Genomic DNA, 19,688 nt, shown 5'->3' on the forward strand with positions numbered 1-19,688 from the left:
CGCAAGACCTCATCTCTACAATAAATCAAAATGAGCTGGGCGTGGTAGCACGCGCCTGTAGTTCCAGCTACTTGGAAGGCTGAGGCGGAAGGATTGCTGGAGCCCAACAGGTCGAGGCAGCAGTGGCACTGCACTCCAGTCTGGGTGACAGAGTGAGACTCCAACTCAAAAAAAAAAAAAAAAAAGGAATACAATACTTGGCCAGGCTTGGTGGCTCAGCCTATAATCCTGCACTTTGGGAGGCCGAGGTGAGTGGATTGCCTGAGCCCGCGGGTTCGAGGCCCGCCTGGCCAACTTGGCGAGACCTCATCTCTACAATAAATCAAAAATCAGCTGGGCGTGGTAACGTCTGTAATTTCGGCTACTCGGAAGGCTGAGGGGGAAGGATCGCCAGAGCCCAGCCGGTCAAGGTTTCTGTGGCTGGGAGCGGCCACTGCACTCCAGTCTGGCTGACAGAATGAAATTCCAACTCAAAAAAAAAAAAAAAAGAAATACAATATTTGATTTTTTTAATCAATTTTTTTCCCCAGAATCAGTCACACACAGGACATTCTATGTAGAAAAAAAAAAGGAGGTAGCAGTTGTGTACCTGTCATACCATCAAGCACGTTCATCTTCACATTGGCCGTGGTCTCTAATGTCTGCCCACATGCAATCTGGGCCTAGCCAGAGAGCGAGGACAGTGCCCTGGGAGTGGGAGATTTATCACTTGGCAGTCAGTTTACTCTCTGGTAGACACTGGGCCTTTATCTCTGTGCCCTTGGAGAATTGATTTACTGAATGTTTCTCTTAAACATTTAATTCACGGATTCTTCAGCCCACTTGCATAGTCCTCTCACTGAACTTAGATCTGAGTTCTTTTGTTCTTTTGCATCTTGAGTTAAGAAGATACACTCTAGAGGACAGTTCAGAATGATTGGGCTGGCCTAATGGGAGAAGACACTTTAGTTTGTTGGTTTCTGGTTTTTTATTTTATTTTATTTTTAGTTAATTTTTTTATTTTAAAGATGTGGGGTACAATTCACGATTAGGTATATAAGTGGTTAGTTTATTGTTATTGGACAACCCATGGCCCACATTTGACAGCACCTTAGAACATGTCTTAGAGCTCTGGTACCACCAGGATCCCTCACCCACCTTTTTTTCCCTCTGTGATCTGAGAAAGAATTTAGTAGAAATGGGAATCAAAGGTTGAGCAGAAAATGTGATTACTACGTGTATTTACTGACTCATATTTAAGCTCAGTTAAAGTGCACTAAACTATCTGTATACATACTAGTACTTTAAAGCTGCCAGCTTTCTAAAATACAGATTTATATAAAATATAAGTTTATGATTTTTGGAGCAAATGCTTAATCTTTGATGTTACTGATTCATAAACAAAAGAATCAACATTCCCTAGGGCTCAAAGCAAAGAAAAAAAATTAGGGGAACACATTTAGAATTAATTTTGAAATGTATCAGTTTGAGACTTTCTAAATACTCTTGCTCTTAATAAGTACAATGCAATGAAAACACTGTCAGGTTCTCTGGAAAATGAACAGGGATGTGAATGTGATGGGATTGGTATGTTTTATTTTGAAGACCCAACATGTTGCTCATCTTCCCAGGAAGGTTCAGATCATGAAGTTAACGTCTGCCTTTTTGTAAACACCACCTCAAAGTGCTCTTTCTCTGAAGGCTGGAGGCTGAAAAAATGAAGCACAAATCCTCTCGGGCCAACAGTTGCGTCATAAGCCCTGTGTGATCAATAAGTACATTGTGGTGGTTATTTCATAGCTGATTAACTTATATGTCTACAAGCCAACACTTGACTTGAAAGGCTGGTCTGGTTGCTCGCCGCGTGAACATGGCCTTTCCTAGCCGGTCCTGGCAGCCAGTTCTGGGACTGCTCGCTCCCACCCCGCAGCCTGGGTACAGCCCTGCAGTTTCATCGTGAGTAACCCGTCAGCTAGAGCCTGCGCTCTCTGAAAGGGCATTTTGTCTTTTCAACCGGTACCAAATGGCTAGATGATTGGTGTTAGAAAGGGAAAAAACAAAATTGAAAACTGCATCGGTACCTGGCTGTGGACTCTTCAACTTTAAGGAGACAGAGGTGTGGCGGTTTTATTTTTCTTAATGAGACAAATGCAAGCATTTATAAGCAACTGAGCATTGAATGATGAAATGATGCAGAAAGGCATAACTTAATAAAATTGCCCTTGTGTTTCTCAGTTCATTGTTGAAAACACCATGTTTCTTTCCTTTTCTGTAATTGGTTTATATCAGATTGTCTTTTAATTCATGTCAGGATCTTAGATCTTAGCACTTCCTCTTAGAGTTTTGTATGCCTCCTTGCAGACGTTCTGTTTCATTTTTAGGGAAAGGGATTCTTATAGTTTTGTAGTCTCCAGCATTGCTTTTAATTTCACCAATTGTGGAGTAAGTAAATCATTGTGTACTTAAGAGAAAAATTGGCAGGAAAACAGAATATGTTAAGACTCTTGCTTTTCATTGCGAGTGAGATTTCTCAACTGGAGCGTCTCTGTTTTACTTTGCCTCTGGCTAACATCTGAAGATCAGTAATAAAGCTCTATGCAAATACTTTCATGTATTAAAAGAACAATATTTTGACACTCATTGACACAAGCAAAAAATACAACACTAAATTAGTGTTCAGGAAAACAATGAAGACATTGTTCATTCACATTAAATGAATGTGAAAAATGTTGTGTTATATTAACAGAAAAGGGTGCTCCTCAAAACCCGACCTTTAGCATTTGCTTAGATGACATTATGTATGGTGTTGTTTAGTAATAGGCTTTTTTCTTAACAATTTTGAACAGTTGTTGGTACTTATTGACTACTGAAAATTTAACTCACTGAAAAATAAATGTTCATCCTCAGAGTCTGATAATTTAAGTTTCTCTAACGATTTTTTAAAATATTGTTTGATATTTTAGAGTTTTCAAAAACGTGATAAGTTAAATATTTTGAAATTATTAATTTATTATAGGCTTGTTTTTCTACTTATTTTTCTTGATTTCATCTAGAGTTAGATTTAATTAAAAAAAAAAACTGTCTGACCATGTATGTGTTTTTAAAATAATTGAACTTCTAGACGCTCTCTTAATTTTTATGTTAAATCTTGGAGAACATAAAGAGACTGTTTTAGTATTCAACAGTGTGGACAAGCCCTTATATGGAGGGGGAGTTTTCTCAAGATTTTTGTTTGTATGTATATAGTGAAATTTCTTTCCTCCTGTATCACTACACTCAAATATTATTGTTACAGTCAATGTTTTCTTAAATGTAACTGGCTTCCCTTTTCATTTGTGTCTGTCGAGGACATTGCAAAGTCAGCATCTAGGAAATCATTATGACAACAGAACATCGCCGTCATGGGTGGGATCAAGTTAGTAAGAGTGATTTAACCGCCTAAAAGAACAAAGCTCATATACTGTTTATAGTGGGATTTTTTATATTTAGCAAACAAAAATTAAAGGAAGAATGATTAAATCTAATTCTACTCAAGCATATTTTCAAAAGTACCAAGTAAAACAGTGACTTTTAATGGAACATCCTGATTTTTGTGATGGAATTGGGGGAAAACATTTGAAATGAGTTTCAATGAGCGAGTCTCATGGGATACGAGGTCCTCGGTTACAAAGATGGCACTTGTCCTAGCCTGTCAGCTTCAGAGACGGCAAAGGGTGGGCGGTCCTCAGTGGGGGGTACCGCAAGGCCATGGATTAATGACACCCTAATGAATACTCAGAGCACTCCTCCTCCGATGTGCCTTGTCTCCTCTGCGCTCCCACATCTTCTTTCTCATTGGCACCTCTCCCATCAGCCATGCTTCTTATGGTAGCTGACTGGGCACAAGGGTCTTCCCCACTGGATCCCGAGATCACAGGTGGGGCCCCCCTTGGAGCTGCCTTCTTAGCACTGAGCACAGAGCTGACACACTACCAGTCCCATAGCCTTGTGGGTCTAGAAGTCTTGTTTGCTCTTTAGCTGTCTACATCCAAGTTTATTGGCACAAAGAGCAGAAACCAACTCAAAGAATTTCAGGGAAGAGGAGATTTAGCATAAGGATCCTTGAGGTGCTTCACAGGAATTGGAAGTGAGAACTACCTTCCTCTGTATAGGTGTCTCCCCTCGGTGCCCCCTCACCCCACTCCTTCACCCACATAGGCCTTCTCCAGGCTGGGCTCTGCACACCTCCGATTAGAAGGAACTGGGCTCCAGCCAGCCCTAACCCTGGTGATAGTCTCATAACTCTGGTGCTCAACACTGCCTTGCTGGTTCATCCTTTATGTCTTTTACGATTAATGTTTTTGAGGCTCTGATTCACCCAGAATATGTCAGGTCTTCATCCATGATAAGGGATTGGGGAGGCTGGGAGCAGTAGGCACAGGGACAAGTCACCTGGTAACAGCTGCCTTGACTCAGCAAGAGTGGTGGGTGGGGATAGCTTTAGTTATTAGGGGGAAGGTTTTAGAAAGGAGCCACACCTGAAGGCTCACTGATACTACCTGGAACCTCTGTCCCAGAAGTTTTTTCTTAAATCAGGTGTTGGACTCTTAGCACCCTTTTCGCCATATATATGTTAGAAACCCATAGGCCAGCACAGTGTCGTCCTTGTCTGTCCCTATATGGCATAGCCCCAGACTCTAGCACAGTGCCTGGCACCTAGCAGGCACGCCATATGTGTCTATTGACAACCTGGTCGATGCCCAGCTTAGCTCACAGAAGTCCATGTAGCTATTCCTAACCACCATTGACAACATTTCTTCAGGAAGATGCATTCCTAGACACAGCTATCAGGGAAATGTGGGTTAGCATAACACAATAGAAAGAGTACAAGAGAGAGGGCAGAGGTTCTAGCCCCAGCTCTATCTAGCACATAGCGTGAGACTTTAGACAAGCTACTCAGTCTCTCTGGTTTCAGTTGCTTCATCTTTAAAATGAGCTGAATTGAATGAGAACATCTCTCAGGCCCCTTCCAGCTATTAAATTCGGAGGCTCTGACTAACAGAATCAAGATTTAATTCACCCCGCCCTGCCATTCTTCCTTCCCCATGCTATTTATGGGTGCAAGGGTTTGGTCATGGAGATGAACTAGATTCTCCCAGGCACCAATAACTCTCTCAAGTTATCATCATTGCCATCATCATAAGTAGTAGTTCTTGAGCACTTCCTATGTCTCAGACTCTTTATGTATGTTAACTAGTTTAATCTTAAAAATAGCCCCATAAGGCAAGTATTATTATTATTTGCATTTTACTGAGACTCTGGAAGATTCAGTAACTTACCAGAAGTTGCCTAGTAAGTAGGGCTGGGGTTTAGTTGCAGATATCTGATCCAAGTCTAAACTCTGGCCACCACAGAGGCTCTCAGTGCGGCTCCCAGACCAGCAGCCGTAGCTTCATCTGGAGCTTATTATAGATGCACACTCCTCCGGCTCCACCCAGGCCCACTGAGTCAGGAACTCTGGGTCTGGAAGGGGCCAGCTGTCTGCGTTCTAATCTTCCAGGTGATTCTAATGCACACTAAAATTTGAGAACACATGCCTCCTCTCTTCAGCACCACATTTCACCAAACCCACAAGTGCTTCTTAGGTGTTTACTCTCAGGTATCCCAACTGGCGAAAAGGGTGTGATATGACTGCCCATTTGTGGATGAATGAGGCAGGCATTCAGATGTCAAATACCTGTGAATTAAGAGCTAGTTGTACTATTTTTCAAGCTCTAGCTCTCCTAGTTGCCATCACTGATGAAATCACTACAGAAGAAGTCAGGAGGTGGAGACAAGTACAAAGGGGGGGGATTATTCCACCAACTCTGCTATGGAGAAAATGAGGAGACCTCCTCCAAGAAGTCCCAGCAGAGTCCCTTAGCAAATATGATTAGGGTAGAGTATCACGTAGCAAAGTCTATTCTCCTTCTTGAGCTCAAAGCTAGCTTTAGCCCTTCATGGCCCAATGCAGTAACCACACCTCATGTGGCTACTGAGCATCCCAAGTGTGACTCTTATGAATTGAGAAGTGCTCAAAGGGCAAAATACACGCTGAACTTATAGAAAAGGAATGTGAAATATCTCAGTAATGATATACTGGGTTAAATAAAACATCAAGATTAACTTCACCCTTTTTTTTTTTTACTTTTTTTAGTGTGGCTGACAGAAAATTTTATATGACAAGTGTGGCTTACATTATACGTCTATTGACAATGCTGTTTCAGATTTTTTCAGACTACTCCTGTAAAGCTCCATCTACATCTACCTTAATGTATGCAATATGATGTGTATATAGTTTTTATTTGTCAACACTGGAACAGAGAGACCTATGGCAAGACTAGGACCTGCCCATTCTAGGGAGCCTAGAACCCACCAAAAAGTTGAATTCTCAAGGTCAGAGTCAGATCAAGAGACAGAATCAGATGGTCAGGATGACGAGCTTGAAGAATACAGTCATAAGAACCGGTGTTCCAGCAACAGGTTTAGGCAGCAGGTTCAGGAACAAAGAGCAGGACGATGGACAGTCAGGTGGTCATGAGTGTAAAGAAACTTCCTCCTGCATGCCCAGGGCTTTTATATTGTTCCTGCTGAGCCTGGAATGAATTCTAAAATGACTTACCTGGGTATTCGAGTGGGAGCAGGTAATTGGCAACACCTGGTGGTAGGTCGCTGGGCACACTCCAGGAAGCAACCACTCTGGGAACGATGTTGTCATAGTTGTTGATGTTAGGGCCAGTCAGAGCATTTGTTAGATGAGGGTGAATTGAAAGTGAGCTTGCATATCCCAGGTGTCAGTACATAAATTATTTTTGCCCTCATGTAAACCTATCACTGCACAGTGTTAAAGATAGATGGAATTTTGCATAGAAACTGCAAGCTGAAGCAAATATCGCAATTTCATTGCTATATTGAAATAGCTAACATTAGAGTCATCACAAGATAGCCCTTTGTGGTAGATTTTTTCTAGCGATGGTTGCAATAACCCCTCCCATTCTGCAAGCCCATTTACAGTGTGACTGTATCACTCCTCCCGTAAGGAGAGAGAGTCTGTGTGAATCTGGACTGACCCTGTAACCAATAGTATGCTGAGGAAGTAACACCAGGTAGCTTTCAGGTTCAAGGTCTTACTGGACTTTTGGCTATCTCAGAAGAAGCTAACATGTAAAGAGGCCAGTGGGAGATTGGCCATGAGGAGAATTGATGTGTGTTCAGCACCCAGCAACAGATCTGTGAGGGAAACTGTCTTGGCCCCACACCCCTATTCAGACCCCCTTAGCTAACACTGCCAGGAGCAGAGAGGAACCATGTCCACTGAGCCCTCGTGAATTCTGATGTGCAGAATCATAAGCAATCAAAAGGTTGTAGCCATTAAGTTTGGGGATGGCTTATTAAGCATCTGTAGATAAGTGAAACAACCTTTATTTGTATGTGCATTTTTCATTAAGGTTCTCTTATGTATTATTTAAATGGTCACATAGTTTGGAGTGCATATATTTGCTTAAGATATTTCTTTATGCACTCATTCAGAATATTATGCTGAGCACTCTATTCATAAAATTATGCAGACTTGAGATATCATACTTTAAAAATGAATTTATAGACTGGGCTCAGTGGCTCAAGCCTATGATCCCACTTTGGGAGGCCAAGGTGAGGGTATTGCCATGGGTTCAAGAACAGACTGGACAACTTGGCGAGACTTCATCTCTACAGTAAATCAGAAAAGTAACCAGGCATGGCAGCACGTGCCTGTAGTTCCTGCTACTTGGAAGGCTGAGGTGGAAGTTTTGCCTGAGCCCAGCAGGTCGATGCTGGGGTGGCCGTGAGCATGCCACAGCACTCTCCAGCATGGTCAATGGAGTGAGACTCCAACTCAAAAAAAAAAAAAAAGACTAAGTAAGGACATTTTTATTCAATACTCCTTCTTTGAAGTCCCCTAAAATCAAGAAAAATAACAAAGCAAAAATAAAACTTCAGCTTCATTGTAACAATGAAATGACCCACGACTTGAATGATGAAGTATTAAAAGTTTAAGACAGATACCATGAAATTTAGAGAAAAATAAGAGTGAATGTTAGGAACTACACATACAGGCTGTGGATTTTGCTAAAAATAATTTCAGTCTAATAAGGTCCACAATGTTTTCTCAACTTATATTTGAGCTGCCATACAATCCAGCATCCCCACTTCTGGGAATATACCCAAAAGAATATAAATCACTCTACCAGAAAGACACCTGCACACATATGTTCATTGCAGCAATATTCACAATAGTAAAAACATGGAACCAACCCAGAAGCCCATCAAAAGTGAACTGGATAAAGAAAATGTGGTATATATACACGATGGAATGTTATGCAGCCATAAAGAAGAACAGTCATATCCTTTGCAGCAATATGGATGCAACTAGAGACCGTCATTCTAATTGAACTATCATGGTAACAAAAAAGCTGAATATCACCTGTTCTCACTCAGAATCCAGCCCCAATCACTGGACATATAAGAAGATTCAATGCTGGACACTGCTGGAGGAGGGATAAGGAACACACAACCACACACTGAGTACCAGGTCCCCTACCAGAAGGAAAGAGAGTTCACCTCCATGCAATTGACTTATGTAGTAAATCCTCCATGTACCCCCAACTCTAAAAATATTAATTTGATACATGTGGTACTCCTAAAAAAGAGGCCCACAAAATAATATTACAGAGAGAGAAGTAGAGAGTATCTTAATAGATACTGCTGTACTGCAGAATAGCAGGAAGCAGAAGCCAATTTTATTGGGCAGGCATAGCCTCCTAGCTGAGGGACACTGCAGATTGTGATCTGGGGTAAAAACAGAGGAAAAGCAAACATAACCAAATGGCACTAAGAGTAGTCCTGTGGTTTATGGGTTCTTCTACACTAACCACACTAACCAGCAAAGCTGAGACATTATGGCAGCCATGTCCTGGGCCAAAGCATGTCATGAGTTTGGTGAGAGGGTTTTGAAAGAAGTCTTAACTGAGCTGAAGTCCACCTTCAGTGTACTGTCCTGTGCCTCTTTATAAGATTCTTCAGCAAACTACCAGCCTTGTTCAAATAGAATAATTTTAAAAGCACCATCCCCAGAATCCATGCCTAGGTAAGAGCGGGAGAGAATTACAAGGAGAAGAAAAGGAGCATTAGCAAAACAGGTCAATAGCACATGTCATAAGGTATACCATTAAAGAAAAAAAAAACAGCTAAAGTGCAAGTAGTTGTCCTCCATAGAGTCAAAATTACAGGCAACATGTTTTTGTTAAGTTTGCTTAAAGGAAAGGTGGACAAATTATAGGCTTTGTGGATTTTGTGACTGTTTTATTGGAGCACAGTCATACCCATTTGAGTCCATATTGTTTGTGGCTGTTTTGTGCTATAGTGGCAGAGTGTCAGAGACCATATGACTCACAAGCCTAAAATATTTACTATCTGACACTATAAGAAAAAAGTTTGCTGTCCTCTTACTTAAATAAAATAACTGAGATAAAAAGTAAGCTGGTAGTGATCTGGAAAAGTGTGGAAGAGGAAAAAAGTTCTTACGAAATTGATCCACATTAGCAACAAAATTTAAAATAAATGTTACTAAAATAATCAGGTGAACAGGCTGGAGGAAATCATAAAATGATATAAAAAACAGAAAAAAGATGATTAGATAGGAGATGATAGATAAAGAAGATAGAATAAAAGAGATGCAACATATGCATAATTGGTGTGCCCAGAAAAGAAATGGAAACAGAAGAGATAAAATATCTTTAAAGATAAATAGAAGACATAAATATATGACTAGAAGCTGCATATTGAAAAGACAGATGAGACTCCAGAAAAATTTATTTAGCATGATTATTAACACAAGACTAGGAGCTTTAGGTTTTATGTTGTTTCCAGGGAAGAAAAAAGTTAACTCCAACCTTGGAATTTGTGGCTGAGTATACCTAGCTGAAATAAAAAATAAATGACAAGGCAGATTTTGACATGATCTCTTTCTATCAGTACATATGATGTCAATATAGAATGATATGTTAACAGCAAAAGAAGAAGGAGGAGAGGGAGGAAGAGCTATATAGCTTTCTAAATTATGTTCTTTTCTTTTTGGTGCTTTTACTTATCTAATTTTTTTCTATTTGTTAACTTTGTATCTTTAAAATGTCTGAAAGACCCTTAATCTAAGGAATCCACATGCCACAGTGTTTTTGCCCAAGAACAAAATTAATAGATCGAGAGGGGCCATAAGGTCAGACTTTGGTCTTATGCTGTTTAATTTTGTCAATATAGTTCTGTTTGTTTTTAATAGGTCATTTGCTACTTACTTTCCAATTCTGTCAGAGTAGGGGCTACTCTACCATGTTAACCCTAAGACTTACCTACCTGTGTGGATTCCACCAGACATAAGGCCTGACCAACCACAGGACCACAAGAGGTCCTGTCCTAAACTGTAAACACCAGGCTTTCATCACGAAAACAGCTACTAAATAAAGCTGAAAGATAAAATGTACACGAATGGATTTATACTGGGCTTTCTTTATTTGGAATTTGAATTTTCATTTGTTTACATTCCCATAATTTTTATTATAATTATTTCATAGACTTTCTTCCCTGAAATAACTATACATATATATATAAGATATTTATGACAGTAGCATATAAAGCACAAAAGCACAAGACTGGAAACACAGCAGTCAAATATACATAGTTAAACATAACCTTGATTAACAAATCTTGTTATTCATGGATGCCAGCTCAGTTAATAAGTGTCTGTGGCTTGGATACTGAACTAGAGGTTAATGGCGAGGTGGAAGCAATTGTAGAATCTAGATTTTTAAGACAAACACACATCACACCACAGAAGGCATGCATGGAATCAGATGTAGTCAGTCGGCTGTGGTGATGTACTTTGGGTGTTCTCCTTCACTGGTCTAGCTGTGAACAGCCACCAGATCTGGCGACGTACCAAGCAGAGGAATGGCTCTTCCCATGAGCCTCTCGTGCCACTTCCGCATTCATCCTTCCAATGACCGAATGAGAGACTGTGAAAGAATATTTTTACTTTAAAATGTTTTCATTAAAATTTTATTTTGACTTTGCTAAAATGAATTTGTAGAACAGATAGGTTAATTATTACTATATAGTCACAAGAGAGCGCATGTCAAATGTAACTAATACTTATACCCATCTTGACTTTGTTGTCAAATGTCAGTGGTATGAAATCAGATTTCTCTTGAACTTCATGTGTCTTAAAAGCTAAATGAATGCAAGTCATGATTTAAAAATTGCTTTGTTTATTGGTCATTAAGGAACATTTTTATGTTGAAGAAATCTAGAGCTCTTCTACATTCCTTAACTGATTTTCTTTCCTCCCTGTGAGACAGATTAAAAAACAGGAGATTTTTTCAAATGCACTTGTATCAGGTCAAGACTAAAAGTAAATAAGTATCTGAGGAAGTGGATAAGTCAGTCACATCCTCAAAGGGCACTGAAAGAATGCAGGAAGACCGTCTTTTTCCTTCTTCATTCCTTGAGAGACAGCAAGAGACGACTGACCTCTAAAACATATAACCTCAAAACTGTTTCTCTAGTCAGAAGCCAAAACTGGGTGGCGATTTGATCACAGAGTGTGGCCTGGCCATGTCATGGGTCATATGGTCCAGCATATGAACAGGAAGGTGAGAATTGGTGAACTTTTGCCTCAGTTGTGCCATCCATCAAAGAATAAATGGAGCAGATCAACGTGTGCAGCTGTATCAGGAGGCGGGTGGCCGAGTCCTTCTCACACAGGGGCCTTTTGTCTCCTGGACATGATCTAGCGTTAGGACGGGATGCACTCGGCCTCGGCTTTGTGGCAAATTACTAACCCATTATCACACCAGCACACAGGATCATTTATCTTCTAATCCTGAGTGTCACCTGTTCTTCATTTACCAGTCAATAACCATTAATTATGCTCAGTGGAAATTTAAACAAAGCCCTTTCCCTCTGTTGAAACCAGTAAACTATTCAGCAATAACAAATAAATCTGGAGTTGTATATCCTTTCCCTTCCCATTCCCAGACTGGAGTCTGGTACAATATGAACTTTGGAGGAAATGCCTAGAAATTGATAGGTCAAAGGTCACAGATAGTCTGATGGAGAAGAAAAGAGCAGATTCTTGGCTCTTGCTCTAGTGAAAGGAGAGGTTCCTGCTGATCCCCTGATTCCTGCCGGGAACAAAACAAGCACCAGGGGACCTGTGCCCATGTTTAAAGTGATCTGCCATTAGCCAGCATTCATATTTTCTCCTTTCATTTTTAGCAAGCCCTTGCTTTCTTTCACATGACTAAAAATAGGATTTTTTTCAGACCATACTAGCACAGCAGAGTGTTTCTAAGGAAATAAACTGAGTGGTCCTGAAAGATCTATTTGAAATGTTATTTTTAGAATTGATATTTGAGTCAAACACATTTAAGTGTATCTACCCCATTACATTTAATCCCACAGAAGAATGTTCGAATAGAAATTCTAGCCAGAAGCATAATTTAATTTTCCCTAAAAGTCTGAAAGTGCACACACAAGTTTGTGTGTGTGTGTGTGTGTGTGTGTGTGCACAGGTACACATGTGCCCCTGCTCAAGTGAGGTGGCAGGGTAAGCTTAGTTGGGAAGAGGGGCTAAAGTGCAGCCTCAGTCCTAATGAAGCCACCATGCTGTGTGCTGTTGGTCACAGGGAAGTCCAGTGAGACAGCAGGAATTCATTCCAGTGGCTAGACTTGGGACTAGTATGGGATCTAGAAAGAGAGGTCAGCATTCCCAGACAGATGAGGGGATAGGACATTCCAGGTCGCGAGAACTTCACGCGCAGGCCAGACCTACATGGAGTGGCCTCTTCACCAGCCCACCTCTAGTGTATGCAGGCTGTAGCCTCCCTTCCAAGCAGGCACTTCTCTGAGGCTTTGTGACAAACTGTGCTGGGCATGGACAGGTTTGGCCAGGAGGACCTGGGCTGCATTTCAGACCTTCTCCTCCTCTCGGCGCTCAGCTTTTAACAGCATTCAGGGAGCTACCAAACCACTGTATAGACTCCATCTGCTGCATGGACTATTCAAGTAAAGAGAGCAGCTTGTATTTTGTGCCTTTTAAACACCGATCAAGCTGTAGTAGTGGTTGAAGTACTAGTAGTAGTAGTAGTAGTAGTAGTAGTAGTAGTAGTAGCAGCAGCAGTAATAGTAGACCATTTAAAAAGTGTTGTGACTAAATTCATCTACCATGATCTCTTAATGCAAAATGAAACAGCAGATATTTCATTAATATAAACAAAACTGTCTCCTAGCCAAGACAATTTCATCTGTTAGTTACTTTACAGTATGCCACTGACCTGAAACTATTGTCCTTGTCCCAACCACCATGCCACATCTCCAAGGCATATGAAATTGCCCCAGATCTTATCTTCCATAGAACAAAAAAAGATTTAACCAGTCTTGTAAAAGACCAAAAATACAAAAATACCCACACACAAAAAAAACTTCAAGTAAAAGAGAAATTAGCCGAGCTCGGTGGCTCAACCTGTAATCCCGCGCCTTTGGGAGGCTGAGGTGAGTGGATTGCCTGAGCCCGCAGGTTCGAGACCCGCCTGAGCAGCGAAACCTCATTTCTACAATAAATTTTAAAAAATCAGCCGTGCGTGGTAGCGCATGCCTGTAATTCCAGCTACTCGGAAGCCTAAGGTGGAAGGATCACTGGAGACCAGCAGGTCGAGGCTGCGGTGGCCGGGAGCAGCCACTGCACTCCCGTCTGGGCAACCGAGTGAGACTCCAACTCAAAAAAAATAAAAAGAGAAATTAAAGAAAAAAAATTGTAGAAGGTTGCCTCAAATTAAAATGAGTAAAGAGGAATTAAACTTTTTTATGGCATTTTCTAGGAGAAAATAGGCCAACTCATTGATTTCAGCAACCCATTTTTCAGCTTATTCAGTAGCATCCAGAGAGACACCAAACAAAATAGTTTTGTTTAAATGTTAGAACAAGAGTTCAATGCACATAACATTGAGGACTGTGTTAAAATAAAGTGCTTATTTCTTTTATATATTTTATTTTGAGAAGTGGGTAGAAGTGATCAAAAGAATTTTTTTTTCTTTTGGTTTGGATCTTTTTAAAGAGACATGTTCCTGTTGGATACTTGCTACACTTAATTTTTAAAAATCTGCATCTCCTATCTGTGTTAAAATAAATCTTTATGATTAATACAAAATTCCAGGCCATAGGAACTGTAGGCCTGTGTACTGATAAAAGCTCTTCTCCTCAGGGGAGATGGGCTATGATGGTACCATAAGTCTGTCTCGGACATGCAACTGCACTTTTGCCAGCCAGACTTTCAGTTCCTCCTGAGAAAGTTTATCTGGCTGATACATTCATTTTGATCATGTTGTGAAGGGTGAGCACCTGACCTTGACATGCTGCCTCATGAATCCCTGAACTCCGGTGTCAATATTTTCATTGCCTCTCAGTCAACTTTTTAAAAATAGTAGTATTCTCTATTACATGACTGTTTTCCATGAAGGATTCTTGCTTATTTTGCTTTCTGATTGGCAAATTTTCTTTTCTTTTTTTTAAAAAAATGATTGGTAGACTTTCAACTTTGTTATTCAAAAATTAGGTTTCAACTTTGTTATTCAAAAATTAGGTTTTTGAGGACAAACGCCATCTTTAAATGATTTTATTCTTGCCTGTCACTTGTTACAGAAAAATTAGACAATGCTTTTAGGACTGTTTTTTCATAAGTAATGCTATAAAAAGGTTATTTGCCACAGACACTGCCTAACATCATGGTCCTCTAAGTTTTGGTTCAAGGACCTGCAGCATGAGAACCATTCCTGGGATGTTGTATATTCTGAGACATGCTCTCTAGGCCTGAGTCCACTCCTACAGCTGTGACCCAGGCAACCATACCAAGATGTCCCCCTACATGATTCTGATGTACAGTAAAGGTTGAGAACATTCCTGTCATGGTTAGAATATTGCATTAAATTCATCTTCATATTCTAGCTGTGCATTTCCATATCCAGTTATGTGCACTGGATAACACCGTATTTTCAAAGTGACTGCTAAGTACAACTTTGAAATTAACTTGACTCCATTTCTCTCTAGGCCATGTGGCTGATGTTGCAGAATGATGAGCCAGAGGACTTTGTCATAGCCACTGGAGAAGTCCATAGTGTCCGGGAATTTGTCGAGAAATCATTCTCATACATTGGAAAAACCATTGTGTAAGTATGCCTGAAAGTTGACTGCTGCTTATTAGCCAGATAGTTACTGGCAGATGTACTTATGTGCCTGCTATTCTGCCTTGGTTCTGTTTGTCATCTTCCCCTGTTGCTCTCTTGTAAAGCAATACAGAGAGTTTCAGTTCAAGGCAGGTGCTTTGCTCTTTCATTTGTATTTTTATTTTAATTTCAGGGGATACAAGCACAGGTTAGTTACATAGGTATAGTGCATGATGATGCAGTTTGGGCTTCTATTGAGCCCATCACCCAGATAGTGAGTATGATACCCAATGGGTAGTTTTTTTTACCCTCATCCCCTTCCCCCTCTTTTGGAGTTCCTGGCGTCTATTATTCCCATCTTTATGTCTGTGTGTACCCAGTGTGTAGCTCCCCCTTATAAGTGGGAACATGCAGTATTTGGTTTTCTGTTTCTGTGTTAACTTTCTTAGAATAATGACCCCCAGCGGCATCCGTATTGCTGCAGAGGACATGATTTCATTCTTCTTTATGACTGCATAGTATTCTATGGTATATATTCCACATTTTCTTTATCCAATCTTCTGCTGATGGACACCTAGGTTATTTCCATGTCTTTGCTATTGTGAATGCTTGCAATAAACAGGCAAGTTCAGACGTCTTTTTGATAGAATGATTTGTGTTCCTTTGGGTATATATCCAGTAATGGGATTGCTGGGTTGAATAGTATTTCTCTTTTTAGATGTTTGAGAACTCTCCACATTGGTCTCCACAAAGGCTGAACTTGTTGACAATACCATCAGCAATGTATGACTATTCCCTTTTCTTTGTAACCTCACCAACATCTGTTGTTTTTTGACTCTTAAATAGTAGCCATTCTGACTGGTGTGAGTTGGTATCTCATTGTGGTTTTGATATACATTTCCCTGATGACTAGTGAGGGTGAGCATTTTTTAATGTTTCTTGGGACTTTACTGCATTCAACCCTACTTACATGCATGTAAAAGGTTGGTCAGCATCTAAACCAAATTTTTTTTCAAAATTTCTCTTATCTTTCTTATTTTTTAATGATTTGAGTTTTTATTTATTTTTAAATTTTATTTTATTTTTGCTTTTCAAGTTTTAAAATTTTTATCACAGTATAAACATTATCTTCTATTGTGACTTTGCTGATTTGGATCTATCAAAACATTAAAGAAAAGTTACAAATACATTACAATCATTTTATCTCTGAACCATTGAGAATAAATTGCTGGCCTGATACCCCATACCCTGAACTTTTATGTGTGTTTTCTACAATGACATTCTCCTGCAGAAATGCAATATGATCATCAAATTCAGGAAATTCATAGTGATATATTATTATCATATAACTTACAGATCCCATGTGAGTTTTAGCAGTTGCTATACTTCATACTGAAAAAATCCAGTTTATAGTCATCCACTATGTTTACTTATTTCATTATACAAATTTTGAAGTCAGATTTATATTGGAGTATCCAAAAGATTTGTGGGGAAATCCTTTATTATAGATAAAAGATTATTTTTTAAAAAAAGTTTGATGATTTTAAATTATAAAATATAAGTTACATAAAATTGATCATTTTAACCATTTTTAAGTATACAGTTCAGTATGGTCAGTGTTATGCAACCATCAGTGTTATCCATGTCCAGAACATTTCTATCATAACTCCTCATTCTACATCCTCCCAACACCTGGTAACCTCTATTCTACTTGCCATTTTGATTAATTTTCCTATTCTAAGTACCTCATATAAGTGGAATTATACAATATATATCCTTTTGTATCTGGCTTATTTCACTTCCCATAATGTTTTCATAGCTTATCCATATTATAGCACTTTATTCCTTTTTTAAAGACTGAATATATATATATAATAGAATATATACCACATACACTCTGTTTAACCATTCCTCTCTTAATGGGCACTTGGGTTGTTAACAACTTTTGGCTATTATGAATAATGCTTCTATGAAGATGCATGTACAAATATCTGTTTAAGTCTCTGCTTTCAGCTCTTTCGGGTATATACTTAGAAATGGAATTTCTGGGTCATATGGTAATTCAGTGTCTAACTTTTTGAGGAACACCAAACTATTTTCTAAGATTTATTTTAAAACATAAGAAAATACTTTCACTTCTAACCATGATGGACTTACAGAAACAAGCTTTAACATTCTAGCTTTAAAAACTAGGAAACTTGACAAAATACATGAAGCAACTATTTTAGACACTGGTCAACAGGCAGTGTAGGACTATGATCCCAGATAGAAAAGGAATAAATAAGTTGAGCCCTGCAGTCACTCTGGCTTTCATTCTGGACCATGCAGTATGAATGAAGCACCTCAAGCAGAGAACAACTGTCTTGCTGAGTTGAGGAGACGATTGATCAGAAATCAGGGAGTCTGAGGCACCTGAACATTGTGGGTCAGGGTTCTAGAAAGAGGGACTCTACAAAGAAAAGGAACTCCAAAAATCTTTGGGGTCCCCCTGGGTCTTTGCTAAATAATAAGATGCACGTGTATGAGAAACTACATAAGCTTCAAAAAATAATCACCTGGGAACTGAGGACTGAATGTTTCTTAGAGGTCACCCAAGACATTCACACTTCAACCAGTCATAGTGGAGAGATCTTGTTGATGACCCTGAGAATGCAGAACAGATTTCAAAAGGGCTTTGCCTCAATAATGGGGTGAATCCCTAGAATAAACGACTACTCTAGACTCAGGCTAACAAAGCTTGAATACAAGTCACAAAAGGGTCAAACTGGACAAATTACTCAGTGTCCTGCCATTACAAAGCCCAGTATTCTTCAAAGGAAGACAGAAAATAAATGTTGTTGTTTATGTCACTCAACAACGTAAAATGTATAATGTACAGCATTCAATCAAAAATTACTAGGCATGCCAGGAAACAGGAGAATATGGCCCATAACCAGAATAAGAATCAATCAATAAAAACACTTGGAAGAATAATAAAGATAGTGATAATGAGTACACGAGGATGTTAAAATCACTGTTATAACTATATTCAAATATTTAAGAAAGACATGATATATTGATAAAGACAGGGAAAATATACTTAAAAAGAATCAGTGGAACTTTAGACAAGAAAAAAATGAAGTATCTGAAATTAAAAAAATTTACTGTTAGCATTGAGAGCAAATTAAATACTACAGAAGAAAAGACCAGTGAATGTAGACGTAACATTAAAAATGATTTCAGATGAAGTACAAAAAGAAGAAGACTGAGGAGAAAGAACAATTTCAGTGATGTGTGAGATAATTATCAAACAACTTAACATATGTGTAATTGAAGTCCCAGGGGACAGGGGGAAAAGGAGCACAGAAAAAGAATTGAGTAATAGCCAAGTTTTTCCCCCAAATTTGAAGAAAACAATAAAATCACAGAACAAAGAGGCATAGTAAACCCCAATTAGGAAAAACACAAAGGAAGCTACAGTATACATCATAGTCAACCTACTGAAAACACATCCTAAAGAGAACATCAGAGAATAAAGATAATTATTACGGTGGAACTCAGTTTTATTACTATTTAGTGGAAACATGCTTTTATAAAAATTAAGAGTACATGCTTCTTTCTCCCAAGGATGCTCTTTTAATGTCTTTATTTCATGATTTGGTCAATTTAACTCCCAATTCATTCATCCTTATGTATACACAGTGTGATGTATACTGTGGTTAAAAGCACAGGTTCAGTGCCACACTTCCTGGGCTTGAATTCCAGCTCTGCAACTTCCTAGGCAGTTATTTGTCTTCTCTGTCTACATTTGCTCAATTATAAAATGGTGATCGAGTTCCTACCTCACAGGAATGGGGTGAAGATTATTTAATGGGTTAATGTATGTAAGTCACCTACAACACTGCCTGACACATCTTAAGCTCTCTATAAGTATTTGCTATGAATGAAGTAGGTAATTGATTGAAAATGACATTTGCCAACAGTGAATTCAAGGGATTAAGACAATGTGGAAACAATAAGTTTGGGCAAAGTAATTATGTTTGGGGACAAGAAACAGTAAAAAAGTCACACTGATGTTTCATGCCTTCGTGGCCAGAAGAAACTTAACAGAGACACTTTGCAGAGAGAGGCAATTTCAGGAGGGTGAATAACCTTGTTTAATTTTCCTTGTATAGAGATGGTGGTGGATCTAGTGAGGTATTTTATCCTCTCCCAAGAAGACTTGACCATTTCCCAGAATTAGAATACCTTTTTGCTGAATCCATCTCCTAGAGAGCAGTGTTTCTCAAATTTTAATATGCTGTGAATCACTTGGGATCTTGTTAAAATGCAGATTCTGAATTAGTAGCTCTGGGTGGAGCCTGAGATTCGGAATTTCTAACAAGATCCTGGGTGATGCCGATGCAGCTGACCGATGGACCACGTTTTGAATAGCAAAGCCTGAAAGAATGTAGAACTGCAAGT

General features: G+C 39.2%; 1 protein-coding gene across 1 annotated transcript in view; it reads left to right on the plus strand.

The window, feature by feature from the left end:
* LOC103261063 (GDP-mannose 4,6 dehydratase-like) overlaps positions 1-19,688 on the plus strand; it is a 261,513-nt gene that overhangs the window by 217,784 nt on the left and 24,041 nt on the right. The window contains exon 5 of the mRNA XM_021712670.1: positions 15,130-15,248. Coding sequence (XP_021568345.1) covers positions 15,130-15,248 — 119 coding nt within the window. The remainder of the gene's footprint in view (positions 1-15,129; positions 15,249-19,688) is intronic.

The sequence above is a fragment of the Carlito syrichta genome, unplaced genomic scaffold (assembly GCF_000164805.1).
Source record: "Carlito syrichta isolate Samal-C Ts95f unplaced genomic scaffold, Tarsius_syrichta-2.0.1 Scaffold303584, whole genome shotgun sequence".
Lineage (NCBI taxonomy): Eukaryota > Metazoa > Chordata > Mammalia > Primates > Tarsiidae > Carlito > Carlito syrichta.